This window comes from Pogona vitticeps, chromosome ZW-PAR, assembly GCF_051106095.1.
Source record: "Pogona vitticeps strain Pit_001003342236 chromosome ZW-PAR, PviZW2.1, whole genome shotgun sequence".
Taxonomy (NCBI): domain Eukaryota; kingdom Metazoa; phylum Chordata; class Lepidosauria; order Squamata; family Agamidae; genus Pogona; species Pogona vitticeps.
In genome coordinates, this window is record NC_135800.1 from 7,896,363 (window position 1) to 7,918,650 (window position 22,288).

At 48.1% G+C, this 22,288-nt stretch overlaps 1 protein-coding gene across 3 annotated transcripts; it reads right to left on the minus strand.

The window, feature by feature from the left end:
• Positions 1–3,043: 3,043 nt before the first annotated feature.
• ST6GALNAC6 (ST6 N-acetylgalactosaminide alpha-2,6-sialyltransferase 6) lies at positions 3,044–13,008 on the minus strand. 3 transcript variants are annotated; one of them, XM_072984682.2, is made up of 7 exons: positions 12,701–13,008; positions 11,377–11,567; positions 7,419–7,486; positions 5,988–6,167; positions 5,304–5,701; positions 3,972–4,079; positions 3,044–3,862 (listed from the first exon to the last, which is right to left on the minus strand). In XM_072984682.2, exons 3-7 carry the CDS (start codon positions 7,431–7,433, stop codon positions 3,673–3,675), a joined length of 891 nt encoding a protein of 296 aa, XP_072840783.2. In that variant the 5' UTR covers positions 7,434–7,486; positions 11,377–11,567; positions 12,701–13,008; the 3' UTR covers positions 3,044–3,672. The 3 variants fall into 3 exon arrangements, with proteins under 3 accessions (XP_072840783.2, XP_072840785.2, XP_072840786.2); XM_072984684.2 differs by lacking the exon at positions 12,701–13,008 and adding an exon at positions 6,785–6,875 and having other exon boundaries at positions 11,377–11,435; XM_072984685.2 differs by lacking the exons at positions 7,419–7,486; positions 11,377–11,567; positions 12,701–13,008 and adding an exon at positions 6,583–6,682.
• Positions 13,009–22,288: the final 9,280 nt, after the last annotated feature.

A 22,288-nucleotide genomic window follows, 5' to 3' on the forward strand; every position in this document is an offset into this window, starting at 1 on the left:
ACGCCCAGTCTTCTGTTGGAGAGGATCCTCTAGTACGGGGTCGGCCACTTCGCAAGTAAGGAATGCTACAAGGTGCGAGGACCGCAGCAGGAGAGGGGTGCCGGAGCATCGAAGGAGCTCCCTCTGAAAATCCCGCTTTAAAACAAGGTGCATGAAGGGCGCAAGACCTGTTTACAGACTGAGACATGTGAGAAACAGCCAGTAAACTGAGCTTTTTCTTTCTTTCTTTCTTTTTTTTTAAATGTCACCGGTAATTTCATTTCCAGAACTGGCTTCCTCAAAATTCCAGGACTTTGTTTGTGCAAGGGAGGAGGGGGGGAAAAAGCTCCCTAGGAAATAAAAAAGGAAAACCCCACTTAATGGAAACTTTCTTGGCAAATAACGCTGCCTGGAAAGTGGCTTTCCTAGTGTTTTGTTATTTTTAATGACTGCCTATTGTCATTGTACATCGCATCTGATTTCTGCATGAGTTTTCTCTTTCTTAAAATTATTAGATAACCTATTTAAAAATTTTTTGCCCATGTTGCGTTCTGTTCTGCAAGCTATCCAAGTAACGCCTATTTCGATGACCCATGAATATTTCACAAATCAACACATTCATTCAAAGTCAGGGTTGTATTTTGCCCCTCTGACTGTGTCCTTAAAGATGCCACAAGGAAACAGCGCTCTGGACATTCCCAGAGGCCCCATTTGCCTGGCATCCTGCAAAATTCACCTATGGTTTTGCCATTGGCCATATCCCCCCTCCCGGGATCTGACACACGCAGGCGTCCCACAAAGGTTGGGGGCACCCTCTGCACATGCTCAGGGACTCTGTTTTCCAGCAGATTTTGGCCTCACTTCTGCAGTGGCTTTGTCAGGGTGCACAGCCGAGCCCTGAGGGAGCCATGCCTCGTGTCCAGGGTGGAGGAGGGAACTCTTAACGCTCTGTCGTGCTCACAGAACTCTGCACGTTCCCAGGAGCATGCTCTACTCAGTGGTCAATCTTCATTCACCCTCAAAGCTGCATGAGAGACTGAGCGGTGACCGCCTTAGTGTTTTATTACGAGTCTTCAGGTCTTGGTAAGAGAGCCTCAAGGAGCACTCTGTGCATGCTCAGAGGAGGGAAGACATTGTGTTCCCTCTCTGCCCTCTCGCTGGCTGAAAAAGAAATGGATTTTCTCAGTCTAACCACAGCACGTCATCTCTGTTGCTGTCCGACTGCCTGCAAAGGGGGGGGTGGTACCGTCCAGAACAACCTGGGAGGGAGAGATGGACGGGAAGAAAGGGGTGCCTAGAGGCTGCAAGGCGGCTGGCTGCGGGATGGCGTAGGGCCCTCGCCTTTAAATCTAGTGTTTTTCTCCCTTGCAATTCTTCTTTAATGCCATCGGGTCGGTTGTGACGTGAATTAAGATCCCTTTGCTCTAAGCGAAGGGCCAGATTTTACATTAATTTTTTAAAAATTAAGTAACAATTAAACCTGGAGGAGTGGCTCATGGCCAAACAAAGTTATCAGTTAAAAAAAGCAAAAATCTGGGGTTGGGAGTTCGATCCCCCCCCCACAGGGCCTCCTTGATGATCCAGAGGGTCTGCAGTTCAAAGATGATGATGATGTGTATAATAACCTATGTGTGTGGTGTGTATAACAACAAGGCTAACGGGGGGGGGGGGGGGTTCAGGCAAGCATTCAGTTATTTAAATTTTAATTGATAGCCTGTTTAAAATTGTGGGGGTGTGCCTAGGTAGCCTGATATAATATAAATTGGAATACAGATTTGTAAAAGTTGTCGTTCTTCTCTCAACTGGTTTCTTCAGCATCTGCGAGAGCAGAATTTCTGAACTGGGGTGCGGCCAGCCTTCACTTCCACTCCCATTTAAAATATACCAGTATGCCCAGTAGGCAGGGACTGGGGACTTTTGTTCCCAAAACCTCTGGAGGGCCAGAGATTCCCCTGCCTCGGCTTTACAATAAAATACGTCAGAGCGCTCGTGCGCAAGTGTGTGCCTGCGGCCTCCTTAAAACAAATTTTAAAAAATACTTGTGTGGACTGCAAGAGGAGGGGTTGCTCTCAAGCAGGAAGCGATCTGCTGAAGAATCACAGCAGGATCATCAGAATCCTGTCCCAAAAGGAATTAGAGAAGAGGGATGAGAGAAGAGGTAGACGTAGCTTTCCAGAGGTTGTTGGACTACGTGTCCCATCACCCTTCACTTTTGGCCATGCTAGCCGGGGATGATGGGAGCTGCAGTCCAAGAACATCAGGGAGAAATGATTTTGAAGGGGGAAAAATTGCTTTCTCTTTCTCACCTCATAAGACTCGGGGAGGGGGTTGGATTGGGGATGATAAACGACTATTTTTAAAAGGTTCGTGGAGAGAGAACAAAAATCAAAGGGTGGTTTTGTTTTGAATGAATTTCCCCGAGATCCTTCTGTTTTCCCCGATAATTTGAGCATGGTCCAAAGGAGGGAAAAACCAGAGGAAAACTGGGGGCTCCGTGCCGGCCCCCCTTTTAGGGCTGGGCTCTACTTTTAGGATCAAGAAGATTTAGGATGTGGATAAATCAGGGGAGGGACGGGGCTGAGCTGAACGCTGAGCCAGCTTTCACCCAATTCTGACGCTTTTGGCTTGCTCCCACGAAAACCCCTTGTTCCAAGTCCTGTGCCGTTTATAAATAAACGAACAAACGAATACATATACCCATTTCTAAACATCTGGCATGCTCAATAAAATCCATGGCACTTTCCTTTCTTTCTTTTTTTCTTAGTCAATTCAAACTTTATTAAAAGTGGTCTTTCTTTTTTTAAAAACTTAAATTAATCAAACCGATTCATCGATTCAAACGCTGCAGCCTTCAAAACCGAGAAGAATACTTAAATCATAATCAAAGGGGCAATCGTTCTTCCGGTCTAAAAAAAGAGAAGACGTCGGAGGATGCAAAAGAAGAAAACGGGTCACATTCATTTTTGCTTCAAGACAGTCCGTAATGGACTCTGTGCAGAAAGTGCTGGATTATTTTACAGATTTGTAAAATGGGCTGGGGAGGGGTGTTGTTTTTTTTTGGGGGGGGGCGGGTGGAGGCAAACGGTAGAGGGAGGCCCTCGTGTTTATGCCCCGTTTTGTAAACTCCTAGGGAAGCAAGGGGTGGATCGGACCTAAAGATGCCGGACGCTTCGGATGACTTGGCGGAGGTGGAGGCACCAATCCTGCAGCTCCAGATGTGCGTCGTAGCTGAGACTGGATCCAGACAATTGGGGGGAGTGGAGAGAACATCTCAAGAACGCTGAACCTGGCTGAATCGGGCTCACCACCTTCTCTTCCACCAGCAGCAATAGAAATCTCTGGCGTGTGTTCCCCGCCCCCCCCCACCCGCACAATGCCCCTACCCTGTTGCTTCAAGGCATTATGGGAAAATACCCAAACCCCAACCCAGCCAGGCACAGTCTAATGGCTGACCCCACGGGTACCCACCACGGAGTGAACAAGGATCGCCTCGTCTGCCGAACCAGCCGAACGCCCGGGAGGTCTCCCTCTTTCAGTTAGGACGAAGTTCGTACCACTTTCCGGCCGGTTCCTGCCCAACCAGCGAGCCAGAGACTTCGGGCACTTGTGCGTCATCTTTCGCCCCCCCCCTCTGTCCCTGATTGGGTATGGGGTTTCTTCCCTACACTTTCCCCCTCCTCCCGTAGTTCAGTCTTAATCCCAATCCGGGTGGGAGAAAGTAATGTTGTAAAGGCGGGCCCACTTCCCAAAGACCCGCTTCTCGGTGATGAACCGGTGGTGGTTCCCTTTCCGACTCTGCTCGTTGTGGATGTACGTGGCGCACTCGTCCGGCCCTTTGGGTTCGTAGTAATGGTAGGGCAGCTTGTGGGGTGGAGGCTTCGTGCTACGGAGGTAGAAGAATCAGGGCATTGAATAAGACAAGGAAGAGGGAGGGAGGGGGGAAAAAACCCAGCGGGCCCCCCACAAGATCTTTGGGTGCAGGTGGTACTTACATGCAATAGTTCGGGGGCACCATCCCATAAACGTGGACCTTGTCACACAGTTCGACCGCGATCACCATGGTGAACCAGCCGGTGCTCAGCCACGACCGAGACGTTGTTCTGTGGAGGTGATCATATCAACGATTGAATTTTAAATTATACTAATGGGGCAGGTGGGTGTCCCATCCCAACGACGCGGCTTGCTGGTGATCAACGTCCCTGTTTTCTCTGCTGCGCGCCTTCCTCTTGACTATAGGCTGTAATTAATTGCAGGCGACATATTGCAGGCGACATCAGTCCTGCTTCATGACGACGGGTTTTATTTCTTGGGTCTTTATGCAACCCCGTCATGCAGATTTCAGTCTAGTGAAGCCTGTCAAAAAGAAAATACCCCCCAGAACCACGGCTCTAAAGGACGTTGCATTTTCTGACCACTAGGTGGCAGCAACTGCCATAACAATCATAGTCTTGGGACACTTGATTTTAAAGCAGGGCTGTCCTCTCCATTGGGTAGGAGGACATGACTGCCTCAGGCGGCAGATTTGAAAAATCATGAAAGGGCAGCAAAGTGCTGCCTATTTATTATTGGTTCTTTCCTCCTCCGGATAGGTAGAGGTAGCTGAAGAATCTATGGCTTCAATTTTGTGGCAATCAGTTCCACAAGCAAAAAAAGAAGGTCCCCACTTATATTTCATGTACAGTGGTGCCTTGCTTAACGGCGATAATCCGTTCCAGGAAAATCGCCATTAAGCGAAAACATCGTAAAGCAAAAATAAAAAGCCCACTGAAACGCATTGAAAACCTTTCAATGCGTTCCAATGGGCTTAAAACTCACAGTCCAGAGAAGATCCTCCATATGGCGGCCATTTTTGCTGCCTGTATAGCGAGGAATCCGTCCCTAAACACAGCGGGGAGCCATTTTATCTACCCGGCGGCCATTTTGAAACCGCCGATCAGCAGTTGGAAAGTCGTTGTTTCGCGAAGGATCAGTTCCCGAAGCAGAGAACCGATCATCGCAAAGCAAAATTCCCCCATTTAGACCATCCTTTTGCGGTCGCAATTGCGATCGCAAAAAGATCATCGTAAAGTGGATTCGTCGTAATGCGGGGCAATCGTAAAGCGAGGCACCACTGTACTTACAATTGCATTTTTTTAAAAAAACAGCAAGAATGGAAGAATGTTTTCCATCACATATGAAGACATATGCCAACAAAAGTTGACTGCTGCCTCTCAGAAATTGCCACCTGAGGCAGAGCTCTCCACCTACCTAATGGCGGAGCTGGCACTGTAGCAAATCTCCCCTCCTTTCCCCTTCAAGCAGGGTCGAGAGGAAGCCCTCCTCACCTGTCCTTCCCCGTCTCCTTTTTGAAGAGGTCATCAAACTGCTTCATGCGTTTGGCCGATGCCACGAAAGCCGACACGTTGGGGAAAGACGCGCAGACCCGCTGAATGACTTTGTTCAGACTTTTCTGCATCCGGGGAGGCGGCCCCCAGAAAATCAAAACATTCTCCGGCGTCTTGTTGACAAACTCCTGGGGCCTCTTGAGGACCCGGTAGACGCTCGAATGGGCCACGACCCGGAACGTGGTTTTGTTCCCGACATCCACCGAGTAGCCCGTGGTGGGAGCATCGTTCATGCGGATGGTGCATTCGGATTGGTCGATGGTGGGCCCCAACTTGCTCCCAAGCAGGTGGCTGGAACTTGTGATGATCACACACTGACTGCAGTGACGATCCAAAGTCTGGAAGGGAAATTTGTTTAGACAGGCAATCCTGTCTCTTTCCTAGATTTACATGCAGATGCCTACTCTTAGCCCTCCTTCCTTCCTTCCTTCTCTTCAGAGGTTACTTCCTGATTCTTGTTTCTCCTAGCTGGAGAAAATGAATTTCCCCATAATGCCTACAGTCAGGGAAGCCAGACTTAGGGGTTTCTGTAAATAAGCTCAGCAACCTTTCCCTCCTGCCCTATCCCCGAAGATTTTAAAGTTCCTCTTTCAAGGTATCCGAGTCTTATCTTTCTCCCCCTACCTTGTTCCCAGAGACAGGAAGGTATCCGCTCTTGGCCCCCCAGTTTTTGAGACTGGATGGCAAGTCAGGTTTCCCTCGCAAGGTCGCATAATGGAAGACCTCGTTCCGGCTGTTGGAGTTATAAATGATGAGCAGCATCAGAAGGCCGAAGACGATCACAAGGACAACGGCCGGCGGGCTCTGCGGAGGGAAGAAAAAGAGAGAGCGAGAGTTAACGTCTGGACTGGAAAGAGTTCAATGGCTTGTGGCTTTGCCTTCAGGGAACCTGCTTGGATCGAATCCAGATCAAGGCCGGTCCTACCACAAGGCAGAGGGAGCACCTTCCCCCATGGCTGTTTTCAAGGATTGCTCAGTGGTCAGCCTAAAGGAAATATGGACATTTCTGCATCTTTACAAAACAAGCTTTATTGATTTATCTGCTTGTTTTCTTTATAGGCCGCCTTTCTCCTGATAAGGGGACCCAAGGCTGCTCACAATATCAAAAGGAAAGAACTGAAAAACTAATAGGTTCAACATTAAAAAGCAATTAAACTGTACGCCAATTAAAAGACAGTTGAATCATTAACAGCAAGTAAACATTAAAAACTATCTTAACTTTAAAAAAAGATTCAGGGAGTCAATCATGATGGTTAAAAGTTGTCGTTTCCCGAACGTTTTCTTCATGTGCCTGCTTCTTCAACAGAAAGAGGAAGAAACAGACACTGGGTGTAACTTCCTGAAGTGTTTGCAATTAGATCACAACATGAAATATTTAATTTTTCCAGCTCAAGAGCCTTTACCACACACTCTGGCCTTGCCTTGGCAAAGAAGCAAAATTCTCTCTCCCCTTCCAGGCGACCTGCGGTTTGTCAAAAATCGGCATTCCTTGTTCATCCTTTTCTGCCAATTCTATACAAAACAGTATAGTATTTGCTTTTATTAACTGTTGTCTATGTTGTCTTTTCTTATTTTTAATTGATCGATATAATGTTTCTTCTATTTTTTTAACATTGTTGTTATGTTTATGTGGATATTATTTAACCTGCAGTTGGTGTTTATTTTGTTGTGAACCGCCCAGAGTGGCCTTAGTAAGCCAGATGGGTGGTAGACAAATAGGAACAACAACAACAACAACAACAACAACAACAACAACAACAACAACAACAACAACAACAACAACAACAACAACAACAACAACAACAAAGTTTTTGGAAGTAATAGAGGGTTGTCTCAGCCATTTGAGATCATAACACAGGAGAGAAATCGATTCTGCTTTGCACCAGCCCGAAGAAACCTGAATAGAAACCAGGTTTCTGAGTTTCACGACGGTGATGGAGCCGCCACTCGCAAAGCACAGAGCATTCATGTTAATGCGCACCTGCCAGTCATAAAGGTGACTCGTCAAGCTGGGTGTCAGGGACCGAGAGGGGACAGCGGACGGGACTGGCTTACCGTGTGGCTTTTCATGTCGTTTCCCCGATTTTAGGTGGGAACTGCCTGGATCAAGGTAACTTGGCTACCTGTGCAGAAAGCAATGAAATTGGGTGATCTTCCTTGTGTGGCTGCTCATCCTTCTCATTTTGTCCCCTGCCTTCAGGCATCGCCTCTTGCCCTCCCCAATCCTGCCGTGCGATAGTCTTTTACCCCCAAGCAGATGGCTCATGACACTGAGAAAAGGAAAAAAAAATCTTATCTGCTTTGAGAGCAGGGCACACGCCTCTCAGAAATGAGTCATCTTCCACCCAGACCTTCCACCACCCACCCCACCCTGGCCTCTTTCTGAGGAACTCTGAGAGTCAGAGAACGGTTGACTTGGAAAGGGGACCCTCAGAGGTCATCTACTCCAACCCCGGCTTAGGCCAGCAATCCACAGCAAAAGTCTCCCAGACAGGGGCCCCTGCGACTTCTGCCTCCAGACGTCCAAGGCAGGAAAGCCCAGCGTCTTCCGACACCATCCTGAACACCAGAGCTGCTGCTGGGAAATTTCTCTCTAATGTTTAGTCACTGTCTCCTTTCTTGATCTTTCAGTCCACGAGTTTGAGTCTTACCCTCTGGAGCAGCAGAGCCCAGAGCAACAGCTTTACGAGTGTGCAGAAAGAAAGGTATCAGATGAAGTCCCCGTTTTTCCTTTTCAAGGAGAAACCCGCACACACACAAACACCCCTCCTACCAGGGCTGGCCCTATTCCACCTTCCCAGGTGGACCTCCCCATAGGAAGCCCCGATCTTTGGAGGCTGGCACAGGTTTCAAGGAATCCTTGTGCTTCTTTGTGCCTCCACGGAGGAGAGGCAAAACTGAGGGTGAACAGCAGGAGATGAGAAGAGAGAGAGAGAGAGAGGAAATATTTCGGTTGTATGCGGTGGCTTTAACAAGCAAACACTCTTCCCCCACTTTTTCCAAACCAGCACTGGGCCTCCCTAGATTAGTCTGGAGGTGTTGATATGCAAATGGCATGTGTATTATCTATTTAGGAGACAACGCAAGGGATCCAGATGGCTTGCCCCCTTTTCTTATCCAAGCACACACACACACACCGGTTATTTTGCCGTTGTTATGTAAGGGTCTGCACACACGTACACACCCCGAGCAACTGTGGATTTTAAACAACCCCCTTCTTCCTTCACGGGATAAATAGATTACCCCGATGCCCGGAGATAAAGCCAGGAGCAATCCACTCAAAGGGATCGCACACCGTGTGATCTCGTCAATGTTTAACCCACGGCAGAGCCGAACCCTGAAACCCTCACAGGGCTGAACCCTCTGTAATCCAGTTAAAAAGGTCAGAAGAGCTGAGACATCTTATAAAGGAGGTTTTATAACCTTGAATTAAAAGTGTCACTCACTGGGAGGCCAAAGTTCAAAGACAACAATGAGTGAAAATGTTGGGTTCTGTTAGTCGGGGGGGGGAGGAGGGCACCCAGCCAGAAGGATGATGGAGTAGATGTTTAGACACCCCATTTTGAAAGAGGTGAAATTAAGACCTGCCAGATCAAATTAAGAAAAAAAAAACTTTCCCCAAAAGCAAATACAGCAAAACCGAAGCGATCATATTTTAGGCACCTCACGAGGTGATAAGACTAGTTGGAAAAGGCGGTGAGGCTGGGAAAGGAGGAGGGCACCAGGAAAAGAGGGAGATCAAATACGAGATGGGCGGACTCATAAAGGAAGCCAGTGTCTGAAAACACAAGCTGAGTACAGCCAGGCCAGTGCAGAGCTTATGGTTATTAATTAGGAAGCAGCTACTGCAGAAACGTGAAACTGAGTTAAAACTGAAAACCAACCCTAATTGCTTCATGACGTTCCTCCAGGAACACTGCAGGAGACAGAGCCCTAAACTTGGTTACAGAAACCTCTAAATAGGCATGCATGTCTGCTCAGCTCTTAGGGAGAAGCCAGTTTTGGCTTTGCCTTTCCGGCTAGGAGAAACAAGCAGCAGGTAGGAGGAGGAGGAAGGAAAGCAGGATAACCATCAATCTAACTGTAGATCTAGAGAAGCAGAGCAGGAAAAATTCAGCTAGGGTATCTTTCTGTATATTGTAGGAGGGTAGTAACCAATTAGAGCAGAGTGGGAAAGTAGTCACACAGCTCCTTTTACAGACATAATGTTCAGTGCTTTGAGTTGAAGAAATTCAGGTAGGGCAATTCTGAATTTAGGGCTTATGGTTCTACATCCTGCAAAAGGAGCTGTTCTGATATGTCACACACTCCTTGTAATGTGACTTAGTTATCCCTAGCAATTGTGGGGGGAAAAAGAGAGAGGAATGAATTGCAAGCGGTTGCATCTTATGCAAGTGCCAATCACAAGAGCTTAATAGGGGTTTTTTTTTAAATAAAGTCTCTAATTAGAGATTCTCCCAGCCTGCTCTGCACTCAGAATGACTGGGAAAAAAAATCTCTAATGGACACAGAAGGGAGGGAAGGAGACAGAGAGGAGAGCAAGCATCTGTTGGAAACATTAGAGGGGAGGCAGGAGAAAGATGGAGCATAAAGGCCGTGTGGTGGACTCCGTGCCTCGATTTCCATTTTTGATAAATACAGTCAGAGGAAAACAGTTATAGGAATAGCCTTTCTCCTGAGACAGACCCCGATTCTGCCTAACCTTTTGAGGTTCACCCTTTCCTAGCCCTGCCTGGAGAGATCTGGAAGCCTTCCATAACGAATCCTGGCTGCACTCCGCTTCTTAAATCAACCGAGATCGCTTCATTCAAGACAGGATGGTGTTGCCCATACTTCTTTGTGGATCTTATGCCAGAGAATAAGTCAAACAAAGCAAAGAAATCATATCCTCCTTCTTATCTCTGGATAGTATATTCCAGACCTTTGTTTTGAGTGTGAAACCTGTTCTTTTTCTTGCGGAAGGAAAGGTAAGATATAAGTATAATAAATATAAATTACCTTTTCTCTCAGTAGGGATCAAAACGGCAGCTGTGGCTCTCACTTTTCCTACTTTATCCTCACGACAACCTTGTAAGGCAGGCCCAGAGGGGCCTGATCCCTCCTCATTATGCTCTTATTGATTGATTGATTGGTTCATTTATTCGCCACCCCTTTAGTGCACAGCATTGTATAATTTTAGACCAGCAGGGCTGGAAAGGGAACCTGTGGGGTCATCCAGTCCAGCCCCTGTCAGAAGCCCCATGGGGGATTCAAACCTTTGGCTCCATAGCCAGGCGCCTCAACCACTGAACTACCCAGCTATCCACCTATTCGGGGCGGTGTAAATGTAAAACAGCCAAGCACAGACCTTAAGTTTCCCCTCAAATGGCAAGCCACCCAACCAGGTAGGAAGGGGTAAATGATTGACGCTCACCTGCTGTTTTGCAAAATCCTGGTTAATATTTACAGTATTTCAAGCTGGCCAAGCGCTAGAGGTTTGGAAATATTCCAGCTCTCATCCACTTTGCACCCTGTTCATGCTTAACCCTGCTTTTTTTTCCCCCTACAGGAATCTACAATATTATAACCTGCGCAAAAGTCTGGATTAAAATATATATATTTTTTCTCATCGTAGGTTCGCAAAGAACATACCATTTACTTTCTGCAAACTTTAGATTTCAGCAGGTATATGTTTCCTTTCTCAGCACCCCCGTTTGGGGCATTAAATTCCTGCTTGTTGAGTTAGCAGGACCAGCGGAGAAGCTCAAGAGAGAATACAACCCCCACGGTTTCAAACCCGTGGACCATTTAAGCCCTCCGTGGAAGTAAGACATTATTTTGGCCCTGGAGGGATTTGAGTTGTCAGATCTTGGAGGGGTTTTTTTCCCCTTTTTACCCTTGACCCTGCTTGGTGGAAATATCAGCCATCTAAAACTCACAGATTTGGCTGGACAAAATGTCCCCAGGTTTGTCCTAAACTGATTTTTTTAAAAATATTGTGAAAGGGGGAAAAAAACACCTTTTCCTTCCTTACCAAGGCTGGGTGTCTCAGGTGGCGAGAGTCGAGGGGTGCGCTTGGGCGGGTCTTTGCCTTCATGCGGAGCCATGAGACGGTGCCAGTCCCGGGCGCAGGACCGTCCTGCCATGATCCAAACCGGGCGTGTGTTCCTTCTTATCCCAGCATGGCTACAGGATGGATCGGCGGAGGGGCTTGCTCACCGAAAACTGAGGAGAAAACACACACACAGACCCATAAACACGCCCGAAATATAGCAGATGGGCCGACTTTTCCCTACATCTGTCAAAAAAAGAAAAATAAATCCACCGCCACCTGGACTTCCAGAAGCTTTTCCTCATATAAACCAGAGTACCGTACATGATGCTCGGAATCATCCCTTCCCTTTTGGGACTCAGCACCACCGTCATCACCACCGCCGCCACCACCTTCGGGCACCTTTGCGAAGGCTAGCAGGTTGACTTCCTGCTAAAATAAATCTGTTAGTTTTCGAGGTGGCATAAAACGCTCTCTTTTATACTGGGACCAATGAACACGGCCAGTCTCTCCTGAAATGAAGGGTTTATCTTGAACCCGAAGGCAGAGAAGGGGAAGCTGCCTTACCTTTGACCTGTCAGCTCTGACCAACTACCTGGGGCTTGAGGTGGGATCCTTTCCAAGCCCTCCTCCTCCTGCTGCTTCCTGGTGGTCTCCATCCTCTCCGACTCCCACCACGCCCGACCCCGCTAAGCTTCCCAAACCAGCCTGCCCAGAGCCAGATATCACAGATGCAAAGGGATGAACCCGGGGACGGGACCTCCTCCTCCCACAGTATACCAGCTGCGCCCACATCTGTGCCACCCAGTCCGCGCCGGCAGAGCACCCAAGCCCCAAAAGTTCACACAACAGCTGACCCCCCCCCAACCCACCCGACCTCCTCTTCTGCGTGCCTCCTTCCCTCCTTTCTACATAGGCACACCTGGATTTTAAAGCTTTGGCACTATATTTACAAACCTTTTTTGCTCCCTCGGCTGGAAAAATACCACCCGGCTGTGGTCTGGAAGCATTTTCCAAACATATATCTATCTATCACACACACACTCCCAAAACCCAGCCAACAAGCAGACCCCTCCAAACATTTCTAGAAGAAACCCCACGCCTGGCACACCCTCGGGGGAGACTCTACGGCCCCCCGGACACCTGGGTCCCTCGGAGGCCAGCCTGCCCTCCTCTTCCTCCTCTTCCTCTTCTTTGGTTCTGCCCCAGCACCAAGGCAAAGGAACCACAGCCAGAGAAAAATAGGAAGAAAAGGGAGGTTTTTTTTCCCCCCCTCCGAGGGCCCCCAGTCCTTCTGGGAACTCACCGAATCCAAGGCCAGCAATCTGCCAGGGCTGGAGAGAGAGGGAGAGGGAGGGAGGTGGGTGGGTGGGGGTGGAGGCAGAGAGGCAGCAAAGCTAGGGATCCAATCCTGCCCACCCAGGCACTCTCAGCATCCCTAAGCCACAGCCTTCTCCCCCCCCCCACCCCGGGAAGCTGGCTGGCTCAGCCCAGCCCCCACCCTTCCAGATGTTCACAGCGCATCCCTGGAAAGAAGGGGCTGCCTCCCAGGCGGGGACCAGTTCCTCACCAGAACTGGGAGCTGTGGGAAGGCGAAAAAAGCCCTTGGGGATCAAAAGGGGGGGGGGAAGAGAGAGATCACTCCCTCTGTTTTGGATCTGGTGGTTCTCTGGGTCCTAACGCTCGCCGGCCTTCCCCTTCTGTGGCTCTGCTCCCCGGGAAGGACTGGCTGCCTGAACTGGTTCCAGGTCTGATGCAAACCCCCCCCCCAAACTGGGGCGGAGGAGGGGAAGGAAGACCAGCCGTCAGGGTTGGCCCTCCTGGGAGGGTCAATGACCAAGAAAGGCATGGTTTTATCCAAAGAAAGACAGACAGACTTCTGCTGGAGATGTAGCTCGGAAAGGCTCTAAACCGGCGGCTCTCTTCCACTTACGAAATGGTGCCGTTCCATTCTGCTCAAATTGTAATCCATCATCATTTCCACCTTTGTGGATAAATGTACAGGGGCCATTTCAGGCCAGTTCGGACCCTCTTTGGGTCTGTTTTCCAATGATGCTTATACTTTCTCCAATTTGCTCTATAACAGCAACCACCCTGAAAATACAACACGTACCCAAATTCAACCCCACCCTAATTTAGCTAGGATGTTCTTTCTGGGGGGGGGGAACACCCGAAAGCCCCCGTGTGTTCCAATTTCCCGGTTCAAGAAGTCGGAATTTTTTGCTCGTTCTTCCCAGAACACCAGGGACTAGTAACTTCTTTTAAAACACCAAAAGTTGAGCACGGAGGAAGGAAGATTTGAAAAAAGGCTCGGGCTGTTGAGCTGCTTCTTGGCAGGCCAAGTTGGGGGAGAAAGATTTGCTCAGGTCAGTTGAGCACCCGGTTTTCAATAAAACAAACAAACAAAAAATGAATATCCATGAGTATGGAATCTGCGTTCATCAACCACATTAGGAAGAATCGGGTTGTAATGGAAACCGGTCCAGTGGCTTTTGACATCCTCTGCTCACTCTGTGAAACCAAGGATTACTGTATTGGCCTTTTTGTGTGTATATAGATTTCACATCTTATTTACAATGTCTCGAAGTGTGGGAAGGAATCCGGCAAAACACCATTGACAAACCTCCCAACCCAACAAAACAAACCAAGAGCCGAAACCATAAAAAAAGAAAGATCGAGAGAAAAGGAAAGGCAGCCAACGGATCTTTTAAAAAGGCAAATCCAATACCGTTCAGTCCAGGATGTGTGGGGTCAAAAGGTTAAAAAAGTATAAAAGAAGTGCCAGGGGTGTACACTTCAGGTACCCATTGGACGGCTGGGCGCCACCACCAAGCAGACCCTGTCGGGATTATGGCGCAAAGGCCGTGCCGGCCAAATAGGTGAGTGGGGGGGGGGGGGGTTGAGGGAGCAAAGGCTGCCCTTTCGGATCCTCTGACCCCAGGCGGCTGAGAAATGCAGAAGGCGAAACCAGCCCAGGAGCCCGCACAATCCTTTCGGCGCAGGCCCTGAGTGGCAGGCTTCCTACGAAACATTTTCCCCGGTTCCCCTTGGTTACTCGAAGTAGAGTCGCCATAGCAACGCTGCATCCCTTTCTCCCCGATTCCTCGCTCTCTCTCTCTCTCCCTTGGGGGTGGCGGCGACCCAGAAAGAGGAGGCTCCCCACAAACCCCTTCGGGTGGAGCAGGGTGTCCCCTTTTGTGGGGCCACCAGTTTTTTTTTGGGGGGGAAGAAAAATGTATTTGATTAGGGCAAGAGTTGGGGCTAGGTTTCCTTTTCATACAGCAGGGGCCTGCAAGGGGGGGCAGGGTTTGGAGGTAGCAAATCATAAGGAACTGCATCCTAAAATCATAGGCTTGTAGAAGGGGCACCCAGAGGTCACTGGGTCTGACCCGGGTCCTCCGGATGGTGGGAACCCACAAAAATGGCAGGGTGGTGTTCCAGTCATGGTGGCTTCCCTGCTTTGCAAACAGACCGCTGGACAAAGAAGGCCTTGGGCCTGATCCGGCGCCAGCCCCTCGGCTTCTTCCCTCTTCAGCCTAACCGGCCTCACGGGGTTGTCGTAATGATAGAAGCTGGGGGGAGGGGGGGCTCACACGAACCATCTCGAGCTGCTTGGAGGAAACAGGATATGCATGTGTTCAAAAAAGGAAAGGTCATAAAACTATATATAGATACGGAATGTGGCACGCCATGGATTTACAGCTCCTGTTCGTAATAAAAATATTTCATTTTTGATTTAAGAGAGATTCGCTGATAAGGAAACATCTCCTGGAACCAACTTGAGCTTAGCAACAGGAAAGGCAGGGAAGATTTTATGGGGCATTATAAAGTGGAAGAGGGCAGATGCGTTCCTCGAACACGACACGTGTGTGTTTGGGGGGGGGAACTTTCTGATAAGCTGGGTTGCTTCTTGTTTCTGGAGTATGAAAACATGGCCGTGAGATCCATCCTGTCTTGAACCCGGCTCCATCTGCTGTGATGAACTCAGTCTGTGAATCCTGCCTCAGTTTACCCGTCTGCAGGCTTCTGGCTTTATCTGGCATGGCTCTGTTTATTCACAGTTGGGACTATATTAGGAGCAAGCAAAATACCGGAGAAGGGTGCAAGCCTCAAGGTTCTCCAGAACTCTTGTCAGGGTGACGCAGTGTTCTGTGGCACTCTGAAGCCTGCACTCTTTTCAGGGATTTTGATTGCACCTAATGAAAGGTATCACCCAACTCTTGGTTTTGTTATTTATAAGCCAGCCCAGCATTTTAAAATATTATTTGTCTGTGTCCTTCTGCCCATTCATTTCATGGTGAGAGATTTTTTACATAACATTTTAAATATATATGTCAGGCAAAACAAAAAGATGAAAAAAAACACAAAGAAGTCAAAAGTGTTGCGGTACCTTGAAGACTAACTGCTATATTTGAATGTGAGCTTTCGTGGAGCCTGTTTTACTTTGCAAAAGAGACACCTTACCTTAGGGACAGAGAGATTACCTCCTTTACCATCAACGCTCGGCATGAAACAACTTTCTGGTGCAAACCTTGGAAATCTGTTCTCTCTCTCTTCTAATTTTGGGCGACTGAAAAAATTATCCACAGGAAATGCAAAGGAAATCATAGATGAACCAAAGGAAAAATTACAAAGGATGGAAGAAAAAGAAGAGAAATCTATCTATCTATCTATCTATCTATCTATCTATCTATCTATCTATCTATCTATCTATCTATCTATCTATCTATCTATCTATCTATCTATCTATCTATCTATCTATCTATCTATCTATCTATCTATCTATCTATCTATCTATCCAGACAAAAAGACAAATTCACTCTGAAAAGCAGTAATGGAAAAAAAATATTTTCTTCATCTCAAAAAAATAAATAAAATAAAATAAAATAAACCCTTTTCTCCAGAGAAACAAAAGAGGGACAAGAACAGGGCTTCGGGGACATACATAAAGCAGCTGTTTTTCTCTCGCCTCCTCCTCGAGGTCAATTGAGCGACACAATGAAGTTCCCAGTAACACCCCCCCCAAACTTAAGAACTTCCAAGGGACGCTTTGTTCTTCCTCTCCTGAAAGCCCCCAGACAAAGAGGTCCTTGTCGGGGCTCTCTTGACGTTGGCCTCGGGTGGCGCAGAAGCCTGGCAAGAAGGAGCTGAGTCAGGAGGGAGCCGGGGCGCTTTCAATGCAAAACACACGCTGTCGGCTTTATTGGCTTTTCCTGGAGAACCTTCCCTTCCCTGTGGCCACTATTCCAAGAGACGCCCAGCACATAAATCAGGGGTGGAGGCAACCAGGCCCCCCCCCAGGATGCTGTTGGACTCCAAATCCCATTAACCCCAGGCCACCTGGCCAGTTTCACTGAGCGCACGACCTGGGTCTCTGTTAAGACCCAGAACAAGGTTCTCACCACTACACCTCACTCTCCCCTATCATTGCTTTTGAACCCACAAGCCCCTGTAAATGAGCCGTGCCTTCTCGGACTGCTTATTTTGACCCCCTTGGAGTAAAACTTTAAAAAAAACTATACCCTGAATAGATGAGGATACGGTACCCCCACAAAATCAAGTCAAAAACCTAGAATTCCCAAACAAGGGCTATGTTGCCTGACATGTTTTGGACTACAAATCCCATTATCTCTGACCCTTGGCCATTCTGGACGGGGCTGCTAGGCGCTGGACAGCCAAAGGGTCCCCATCCTCCTGCACTGTATCTCACGCCCAGGAAGCCTCTTTGAGGAGAATGTGTTCCCCACCCAACCCAACAAGACACTGTTTTTTTTTTTTTGGGGGGGAATATTATTTAAAACTTTTTGGGGGGGGGGACTGTTACATACAGCACTGATGTTACCTGTCTGTCATGGGTTTGGAGGGAAAGTTCCATCCTATGGGGAGTGGAAGGCGGGACATCAGGAGGAGGGGCTGTACTGTATAAATATGTGATGCCTGTGTGGTGAGAGAGAGATGCTATGAGACACTGGGTTGTGACGAAGCAGCAGCTGGGAAGAAGAAGCTGTTGTGGGAGTCTGTGTGTCAGACAGGGTACTACTGTGTGTCAGAGTACCAACCTGATAGGTTCAGGTGTTTGTTGGTTAGCCAGAACTGATAGGTTCAGGGTCTGTGCTTCAAGTTAAGGGTTCTGGGTGAACCAAACTGTATGCTTGAATGAGTGAGAATAAGCCACGTTACTTTATATTATTCACCTGATTGTTTTATTTTTCCATGTGTGTATTTAAATAAACCTTATTCCTTATTTGTTTGAAAATCCATCCCTGGTCTGTGTGACTTCTTAAAGGGAATGGTTGGTGGCAGCTTAGTTAACTGTGTGACATATCCCAGTAGGTCTGGGTTTGTCACATTGATTGGTGTCCAGCGGGTGGGATACGACTGGTCCAGTTGTCCAGCGGTCCAGCAAAGCCTTGGCAAGTGTGCCCAGAGCAAGGGGGGTCTAGTCAGGGACAGTCTGAGGCGCGTAGGTAATCTTCTAGGTGTACCTCACGGGGAGGTGCGCTAGTAGAAGAACGTGCCAACTGGGGAGACTTAGATTAAGGTGCTCTGAGGCAGCCTAGTTTTGGCGGGAAAAAGCTGAGGCAAAACTGCGTAGTAACAGTGAGCTAGCTTGCCAGCTGAGAGGCCCAGCAGAGGGGGGTAGGCTCTGACTCGATACTGTTGCAAGTTAGTGCTGAAGAACAGCAGCAATCTCTAGGGAGAGCTGGTTCTGAGGCAAGAAGGAAAAAAGTGGTCGTTTTATTTTGAGGCTTGACTTTTTAAAGCAGCCTGTTCTGAGGGGGGGTTATGCCCTTGACTCGAAGCCAAGTAGCAGACATGAGTGAAGTGAAAGACCCCCAGATTGACCAAGGTTCTGAGGATGAATTTGGCTCAGTGCAAGGTGACAGCACAGGAGAGCAGAACCCAGAACTCAGAAAATTGCTCATAGTCCAACAGCATGAACTGAGGATGAGGCAATTTGAAGTGGAGGAAAGGTTAGAGAGAGAAAAAATGGAGGAAAGGGAAAGAGAGAAACAGCGGCAATTTGAATTAGAGAGAGAGAGAGAGAGAATGGAGAGGGAGGAAAGATTGGAGAGAGAGAGAATGGCGTTTGAATTAAGAAAACTGGAACTGATGAACCAGAACAATAATAATAATAGGGATTCTGAGGGAGGCCAATTGTCTAAAGCTGACCTGAAGAAATTCCCTGTGTACCACAAGGGAGATTGTCCTGAGGTGTTCTTTTCCTTAGTGGAAAGAGCGTTTGTGGACTTCTCAGTGAGGGAAACTGAGAAGATGACCATCATGCGATCTTTAATCAGTGGTAGCCTGGCTGAGGTTTATGCCGAGATGCCTGAGGAACTGATGAAAGATTTTGCAGAGTTTAAAAAACTGGTGTTTGCCAGACATGGGATAAATGCGGAGCAGCTGAGACAAAGATTCAGGTCCCTCACCAAGAAACCAGAACAGACTTTTACCCAAGTGGGGGCCCAATTGGTGAGGCTGCTTGAGAAATGGCTATCGCAGGAGGGGACAGAGACCTATGAGCAGCTTAAAGACTTGATAGCACTGGAGCAGTTCTATTCAGTCCTGCATGGGGAATTGAAATTCCAGGTGAGGGAAAGGAAACCGAAATCTGTGGCAGCAGCCGCAGAGATCGCAGATTTTATTTCCCAAATAAGAAAGCCCTTGGGTGAGGGGAAATCTGTAGGTAAACCCAAAGAAACCTACAGCAAGTACTCTCAGGGACCAGGGAAAAGCCAGCAAGGGGGAGGGGCCCATGGTGAAGGGAAGCCCTCAGACATGAAACCAAGACCTCAGATTTTGGAGGGAAAACCAAAACAAGATGAGAGAGAATCAAAATACACCAGAAAATGTTATTTCTGTCAGGGAAAGGGTCATCTAATCTCAGAGTGTGAGAAATTAAAGCAGCTAAAAGGAATGGTGCCTAAGGAGTCTAGTGGAACCAAGCCAAAAGCTGTGTTCTGTGTCCAGAAAGAGCAAGGCTCATTCTCACTGAGGGAGCCGGTTGCCATGACTACTCAGTCTGGAACAGCTACCTCTGCTGATCAGGCTGAGGAAAATGGTCCTCTTGTGGAGGTAAAGCGCTGCTTGCTGATAAAAACAGATTCTCAGTTGTTTGAGACAGCAGGGGTGGACGTAGGAATACTTGACCGTCAGTATAGGGGGCTGCGGGACACTTGTTCCCAGGTAACCCTGTGCCATCCAGATATTATTCCTAGGGAGTTTATAATCCCAAATGAGAGCATGAAGGTGGCAGGGATTGAGGGGCAGGTAATCTCTCTGCCAGTAGCAGAGGTACCTGTCCACTTTCAAGGCTGGAGGGGAGATTGGCGGCTAGCGATTTCATCGACTCTGCCAGCAGCCGTGCTCGTGGGAAATGACCTGGCTGAACATGTGAAAAGGGTGCTAGTGATTACACGCTCACAAGCCACCACAGGGACAGTTCAGGGGGGTAATGATGAGCCAGAGACGGAAGCAGAGGGGAGTTCAGAAGCTGTGGTGGAAACCTTAACCACAGACAGCAGATTTGGACAGGAGCAAAAGGCAGACGCCACTCTCCAAAAGTGTTTTGAACAGGTGACTGACGCCCAGCTAACACCTGAAACCCCAGTGAGATTTCGGGAGAAAAAGGGGATTTTATATAGAGAGACCCTGAGGAATATCTCAAAAGGGGGAGATGGGATCAGAAGTCAGCTGGTGGTACCTGAAAAGTATCGCCCCATGATCTTACAAAGGGGTCACTCTGACATGTCTGCTGCACACTTAGGGGTGAAAGGGCCCCTTGATTTGATCAAGCAAGGTTGGGAGCAGATCACCCAGGATGACCCACAAGACGTTGTGACTTACATAGACACCTTGATGAATGACCTAAGGAGAAATCTAGAGCTGGCAGCAGAAAACCTGCAAGCTCAGAAGGTCAGACAGAAAACATGGTATGACCACAAAGCTAGAGAGAGACACTTTGACCCAGGGGAGGAAGTGCTTTGGCTTAGGCCCTGCAGAGAGAATAAACTGCAGCTCAAATGGGCAGGACCATATAGGGTCATTTCCAAGATGTCAGACCTGAACTACCTAATAGAGCAGGAGGAGAACCAAGCAAGGAGGGTGGTTCATGTGAATGCCCTAAAACCCTACTACAGAGGGGAACAGAGGGTTTTATTCGCGATAAAAGCAGCTGAGAGTGAGGAAGCTGAATTACCCTTCTGGGAGGGTAGAGGGGAAGTAAAATGCAACCCAGAGGAGGTAAAGATCAGTCCAGCACTCACCCAAGTCCAGCAGCGAGAACTAAAAATGCTGCTTAGTAATTATCAACAGGTGTTTTCCAACAAGCCGGGGATAGTGAAGGGAGTGATGCATCGGATCCACACAGGGGATGCACCCCCGCAGGCAGTATCCCCATACCGAGTAACGGGACCCTATAGGGACAAGGTGCGGAAGGAGCTGGACGAAATGCTGAGGGAGAACATAATCGTCCCCTCTTCTAGTCCTTGGTCCTCTCCGATAGTCCTTGTGGACAAGCCTGATGGGAGCATTAGGTTTTGTGTCGATTACAGGAAATTAAACTGTGTAACCACTCCTGATGCCTACCCAATGCCCAGGCTAGACAACCTGATTGAAACCATAGGGGGTTGTCGGTTCATTTCATCATTGGACCTGGTAAAGGGATATTGGCAATTAAGAATTGATCCCAGGGATCAAGAAAAGACTGCCTTTTGTAGCCCTTTTGGTCTCTATGAGTTTCGAGTCCTGAGCTTTGGTCTCAGAAATGCACCAGCCACATTCCAAAGGCTGATGGACCAGACCTTGGCAGGGCTCAGTGACTTTACGGTGGCCTACATTGACGACATAGGGATCTTCAGTAATACCTGGGAAGATCACCTGATACACCTGGAGTTAGTGCTGCAGAGGTTAAGTGCAGCAGGGCTAACAGTAAAGGCCAGCAAGTGTCAGCTGGGTAGCCCAGAAATAAAATACTTGGGTCACATGGTAGGGGGAGGAGTGATAAAACCCCTGGAGGCCAAAATAGAAGCTGTTCGTGATTGGCCTAGACCCAACACCAAGAAAAAAGTCAAATCATTTCCTGGGTTGGTGGGCTACTACAGAAAGTTCATCCCGAGGTTTAGCGAGATTGCGGCTCCGCTGACCGATCTGACGAGGAAGAAGGCTGATGACCGCATCCCGTGGACCAGCGACTGTGAGGAGGCGTTCCAGAGATTGAAGGAGGCGTTAATCAACTATCCAGTCCTGCGGGCTCCAGACTTCGACCGGGAGTTCATCATCTACACCGATGCGTCTAACAGCGGGGTAGGAGCAGTTCTGTGCCAGGAGGATGAGAATGGTGACCAGCATCCAGTGTCCTACCTGAGTAGGAAACTTCAAAAAGGTGAGAGACATTTGGCAACCGTGGAGAAGGAGTGTTTGGCCATAGTCTACGCGATCCAGAAGGCCAAGCCTTACATCTGGGGAAGACATTTTATTCTGTGTACTGACCATTCACCATTGCAATGGTTAAAGACAATGAAAACCCACAATAGCAAACTTATGAGGTGGGCTTTAAACCTACAGGACTATGACTTTGAAGTGAAGGTGGTCAGAGGGTCAGTGAACTGTGTTGCTGACGCCTTATCAAGAAGACCTGAAGAATGAAGACGGCGAAAGAACATGGACTATATGTGTATATAATGATGACAAAAGTTAAATGTACCTGGTTTTGAATTTGGTTTGTATGAATAAAGGTAAATTGATGTAATGTATATGGTAAATGTTTAAATGTCTATTTGCTATGGTTAACTTAGAATGTAAGTATAAGTAAGTATTATATGGTATGTATAACTGTTTTTGTATGTTTTATCCAGGTTGTTTTTTGGTGAAAAGCACGTTAGCTTTCCCC

Coding starts and splice junctions, on each gene's coding strand:
- ST6GALNAC6 (XM_072984682.2), bottom strand. Junction 5,702..5,987: donor TTCCTGTCTCTGGGAACAAG/GTAGGGGGAGAA, acceptor TTTCCCTTCCAG/ACTTTGGATCGTCACTGCAG. Junction 3,863..3,971: donor GTGCCCCCGAACTATTGCAT/GTAAGTACCACC, acceptor CTACCTCCGTAG/CACGAAGCCTCCACCCCACA.